This window comes from Orycteropus afer, unplaced genomic scaffold (assembly GCF_000298275.1).
Source record: "Orycteropus afer afer isolate SDZICR_OR568_19922 unplaced genomic scaffold, OryAfe1.0 scaffold00003, whole genome shotgun sequence".
Lineage (NCBI taxonomy): Eukaryota > Metazoa > Chordata > Mammalia > Tubulidentata > Orycteropodidae > Orycteropus > Orycteropus afer.
In genome coordinates this window covers 16,867,762-16,873,804 of record NW_006921590.1, presented here as the reverse complement: position 1 = coordinate 16,873,804, position 6,043 = coordinate 16,867,762, and the positions used below count along the sequence as shown (strand labels likewise).

Below are 6,043 nucleotides of genomic sequence, written 5' to 3'. Positions count from 1 at the left end.
TTGAACCGCCAGCCGTCTGGTTAGCAGGCAAGAGTCTTAGCCACTATGCTACCAGAGCTCCCAGGGGCAAATCTAGGAACCCTAATTTACAGCATAAATAGGCTGTCAAGCATAACCCAGAATGTGCAGGAAATAGAAGAGAAGCTAGATGACTGGGACCTTTTAAAAATTAGATTCTTGTGCACATTGAAATATTTCATCAAAAGGGTAAAAAGAGAACCTACAGATTGGGAGAAAATATTTATCTATGACATATCTGACAAAGGACTTATCTCCAAAATCTACAGAAAACTTCAACACCTCAATACCAAAAAGACAAATAACTCAATTCACAAATGGGCAAAAGACTTGAACAGACACATCACCAAAGAAGATATACAAGCAGCCAACAAACACATGAGAAATTGCTCACAATCATTAATAATTAGAGAGATGCGAATCAAAACAACAATGAGATATCATCTCACTCCGGCAATAATAGCAAAGTTCAACAGATCAGATAGTAACAAATGCTGGCAGGGTTGTGGAGAGATTGGAACTCTTATGCACTGCTGGTGGGATTGTAAAATGGTACAACCGTTGTGGCAAACAGTATGGCATTTCCTTAAAAAACTGAAAATAGAAGTACCATTTGACCCAGTAATTCCATTACTAGGAATATATCCTAAAGAGGTGAGAGAGAGCACACAAACAGACATATGTACACCTATGTTTATTGCAGCACAATTCACCATAGCAAAGAGATGGAAACAACCTAAATGCCCATCAACGGATGAGTGGATAACCAAATTATGGTATATCCACACAATGGAACATTAAAGAACAATTAGGGATACGCGAATCATCTCGCAACATGGAAGAACATGGAGGACATTATGCTAAGTGAAGTAAGTCAATTGCAGAAGGACAAGTACTGTATGAGCTCATTACTGTAAAAAGACAGAGAAGGGTTTGCTTGGGAAAGGGACTCACCTAGTAGGTTACCGGGATGGGGAGGGAAAGGGAGGGATTAATTTAGGGCTAGTTGGGGCTTACACGCTGACATGGGTAGGGGGAGGGATATATGAGAAGGATATATGACCACCATGATAACATTGGGAAATGAGAGGACACCGAACTATGCACAAAAGAGATAGACGACAGATGCTAAAACTAACCAATGTGTCCACAATACCACATTGCCATTAACCCCAAGCACTAGGCTATACAGATAAACACATAAACACTTGAGATGATCAGACAGGGGTCAGTGAGTAGAGGTATACTCTAGACTAAGGATAGACTCAGCTGAGGCTAATCTTGTACAGACACCAGTGACACAAAATACCTGCAGTCCTTACAGAAACAATAGAAGACAGACACAGAGTAATCCCTCACAGACATCGAGACACTATGGGAGAGAGATCCAATAGAGCTACTGCCTCAGGACCATAGTACTGGGGGACACCAGACTCAATTAGCACAACAGAATACATAAAAGCGTTGCTCCACATCCTACATTGGTGAGTAGTGACTGGGGTCTTAAAAGCTCTCAAGCAGCCATCTAAGATGCAGCTTATGGTCTCCTAGTGTTGGAAGTGAACAAGAACGCACCAAAAAAAAAAAAAAAAAGGCATTTAGAAGCAATCAACCCTAGGGCACGATGGCCCTCGAGGCCAGAAGAACTGGATGGTGCCCGGCTACCAATGCCAACCACTCAGGAAAGGATCAAATCTGGAGATCCTGGATAGAGTGGGAGGAAAAACATGGAACAAAATCCAAAAACTCAATAATGACCAGAATTACTGGTCAGATGAAATCTGGTGAGACTACCAATGCTACGGCCCTGAAATACATTTGGCGCCTGGAATAAAACTCACCCTCAGGCGCAGGCTCTCAGCCCAATAGTTAACAAGATGTACACGCAGACCACTCAACCCAGGATGCCCCACCCACACACTCAATGGTAATACATCCCTTAGAGCAATAGACCATGGGACACCAAAGGACCAACATTCAAACTGAGGAAATGCAGGACAAACCGGAGTGCATAATTATGAGGGACACAGGTGGGGAGGGCTGCAGGGTAGGGAGGGGAGGAGACTGGGTTAGGGTTGGAAAGAAAAAAAAAAAAAAAAAGACAGCACCCTTTCAAAGGTGGAAACCTTGAGAGACCCAGAAAGGCAAGGCATTATTTTCGAGTTCTGGCTCTCAGAAGTTACACTGTATTTTAGTATCGGAAATTATTTTAAAAGAAAGCTTTGTTTCTAGTCAAGGCTAATCCCTCTCCTGCTATGATTCTAATTCCATTACCTCCTGTTTATCCAGGATCTGGCATCTCTATTACCTTCTTCGTGTTAACTCAAATTCCTTTACTTATGCATTAAATAAATAAATACAAAGTTTCCTAAATGTAATCTTCTCTCTCTCCTCTTTGTTATCATGCTTCTTACGGGAAAAAAAAAGTCATAATAGTTTTCTCCAATTATTCCCATTCACTCTTCAGCATATTATAATCTGAATTCTTCCTCCACTATGTCATGTAAACAATGTTACTAATTTCTTTAATATCTAAAGGTAATCAATCTTTATCCTATTAGATCTAACAGAGATGGCCATTCTCCTTGAAACTCTCTATCTCATCATATCACATTTAGAAAGAAGGGTATGGGAAGCAGGAAGAAGTAGCAGAGGAGCTCTAGTAACATAATGCCTAAGGCATTTGACTGCTAACCAGAGGCTGGCGGTTCAAACCTACCAGCCACTCCTCAGAAGGAAGACTGGGCAACCTACTTCCATAGTGAAGCCCAAGGAGGGCTCAGAAGCCCAAGGAATGGTCACTACGATAGTGAGTTTAGTTTGAGTTATGATGGAAACCAGAAGCTGATATCTGCAAGTATGGAAAAGCAAGTCAGAGCCCACACTACAGACCACTACAGAAACAGGAAGCAAGTGTAGTCAAGTGAGAAGCCAGTGATCACAGTGCCTAGGAAATCCAATAAAAGAACCAGAAAGTAAAGTGGGTCAAAGATAAAAGAACACCCTGAGACTCACGGGCAACAAAAAAGTTGCTGATGCAGACAAAATTCTGCAGGATCCCTATGACTGACTGCTTCAGCTAAATTTTATTCTGAAATCTGTGTGTGGAATACTTTGTTTCCAGAATGCCTCAAGGATGCTTCCTTTATGTTTCTTAATACCACCCTCTTAAAGTCACTTCTTTCTCCTTTGATCATTTCTTCTCCTGTTTCATCGTCCATATTTCCTTTAATTATCAAGCATACATTTACTGGCTACTTGCTATATAGCAGGCATTGTGATATGTCATCAATGTACACAGTAATTGAGGTATGGTCCTTGCTCTCAGAACTCATTTTATTGACATCTCTTTCTCTCATCACCTCATAAATATTAGTATTTGCCAAAGTTCTTGCCTAGACTTTCTTCATTCCCACCCATGGCTCCAACTCCTAATTAAAGGTAGACTCCTGAAACTTTACACAGGTCTCACCTCACTTGTGTGCTTCAGCCTCCATTACTATCTCTCCAGCTTTTTCACCTGATGTTCTGTAGATATCTCAAACTCAGCTTGATCATTTGCCATCAACCCTGAAGAGATTAATGTGGAAACTTCTAAGTAACTCATCAACTTCTCTCGCCATATGGATCCACAACTGGATGGCAACTATTGTCAGTCTCATCTGCTAAAAAGCTCTCAAATCTGCACTCTCCCCTCTATTCTTTCTAATTCTTCATTAATTGCAGGCTATCATCACACTGGAATAGCCTTCTAGTTTTTACCTGCCACTCACTACCCTTCTAGTCAGTCATTACTACTGACATTAGAATTATTTTTCTAAAAGACAAATTTGATTTACTTTCTCCTCGTTTAGCTCCACCACAAACTCTGTAACAATAGAGTTTACCCCTGTATTCAGAAACTTTCCGTTTCTTCCACATATTTTCTCTCCATCTTTTTCTCTCAAGGAGCTGTGATGATGCAGTGGTTAAAGCACTCAGCTGTGAACTGGAAGGTGGGTGTTTCAAATACACTGGTTGCTCCATGAGGGAAAGATGCAGCAGCCTGCTTCCGTAAAGATTTACAGACTTGGAAACCCTATGGGGCAGTTCTAGTCTGTCCTATAGTGTGGCTATAAGTCAGAATCAACTTGTTGGCAGTGGGGTTTGGTTTCTCTCTGAACACCATGCTAGTCACACAGAATTGCATAGAAGCTTTGGTCATACTCTATGTCTTTCTTTGCCTATGATACTCTAATCTCATTTTGCCATCTTATTAACATTGACACCTTTTATCATTGGCTCAAATATTACTTCCTTTGTAAAGCCTTGGCCATCTTCTCCAAATAGTACTTACTGTTCAATCTTTCCACTGAGCTCTACTAAGTGTGTGCTTGTATTAAGAAAAAATCACATTTGTTTTGTATTCGTTTAAACACTTGTATAATATTCGCTTAGTTTTCTGTCTCCATCACTGAAGTGAACACCTAAACCTAGAGGGTTGGGGTTATATGCTATTCATTTTATATTGCCCTGTACCTAGTAAAACTGCCACCACAAATCTTTGCTGGAGGAATGAATAACTCTCCAAGTACAAAATGAATAGAAAAAGTAATATTTGTTCCATTCATTACTGGAATGTTAGGGCACAACGTGAATCTTGGTGAGATGGTTGAGAAAATGAAGATTGAGGAAGGAAATGATGGTCAAAGGAGAAAGGGAGAAATCAGAAAGAAGCACCGGTATGCACAGAAAACAAAGATGACAGGAAGGGAGATAGAAAATCAGAGGAGATCAGATAAAATAATATCTAGAAAGAGTCCAGCAGGATAAGGGATACCAGAATCCCAAGGAAATCTTTGCAATTTCACTCCACAAACCAAAACAAGTCTAATCACTTTATAATCACTATAAATACATGAACTATACATAGTTTCTAAAGAAAATACTGGAAAAAAAACTTACACTTGGCCAGTGAGGTGTTCGATCAAAAAAATTTCCAGAGTATATGGGTCTGATACGATGTGGAGGTTCTACTCCTGGTTCAATGTTTTCAGGGCTCTCCTTTTTCTCTTCAGTTTGTGGGGCAAAGTGGTCAGAGGGTTCTATCACTAAGCCCATTTGGGGCTCTGGCTCCTCTGGCTGGGGCAGACCAAAGTCCACCTCCACAGGATACGTCATCTCTGCACCAGGCTTCATCACAACGCAGGAGTCTTTCTCTAGTTCTTGTCTAGGTTCCATACCCAAAGCAGGCTGCTTTCCCACTGAAGCCTCTATCCCTTCAGGAGCACTAGCTACAGCCCCTCTCCTGCTCTCTAGAGCCTGTGGACTTCCACACTCCATGCCCAAGGTAGGCTGTATTATCCTTCCACAGGGTGACTGTGCCAGAAGTCTCTCATTTTCTAACCCCATTCTTCCTGGCAACATTCCCAGAGAAGATTTTGTTTCCTGAGAAGCTGAGACCTTATTCACTCCTAAATTATCCCACTCCGTGGGGATCCTTAAACCCCATGTAGAAATATTCTGTTTTTCTAATCCCATTTCAAGACCCTTGCTCAGTGGAGATTTTGCTTCTTGTGACCCCAAGCTCTTCTCATATTTATTATTAACCAGGGGGCTCTCTCTCCATTGTGAATCTTCTTTTTCTAAACCAACTCCAAGCCTCAACTCCATGGGAGATTGTGTTCCCATGAGAATCCTCCTGTGTCCTAAATTATCCTTCTCTTGGTGGGTGAGTCCGAGTTCCGTGGTCTGGGATTTACCCCAGACACCTTAATTCCGCCAAAGCTATTCGTCTCTAAGGGAAAAGCTGAACTTGGCTCAAGGGAAGTTCCCAATCCCCTAGGGGAACCCACTCTCACGAAAAGAGCACATCCCCACTAGGACCCTCTATCCACTGCTTTCTGCCGGCTTCTTAACACCTAGTGGAGTTCACACGGGAAATGGGGACCGAGGACTGTTTACCCGGTTACCTAGGAAACAGGGGCGGGGTTTGGAGCGCAATTCTTGCTGGGGCTGGTCTCCACCCTTCTTCTTTCTCTCCCAT

At 41.8% G+C, this 6,043-nt stretch overlaps 1 protein-coding gene across 1 annotated transcript in view; it reads right to left on the bottom strand.

Moving 5' to 3' along the window:
* Positions 1-6,043, bottom strand: part of EFHB (EF-hand domain family member B) — a 120,930-nt gene extending 114,887 nt beyond the window's left edge. Inside the window, 3 exon segments of the mRNA XM_042780319.1 lie at positions 4,963-5,759; positions 5,762-5,838; positions 5,970-6,043. Coding sequence (XP_042636253.1) covers positions 4,963-5,759; positions 5,762-5,838; positions 5,970-6,043 — 948 coding nt within the window.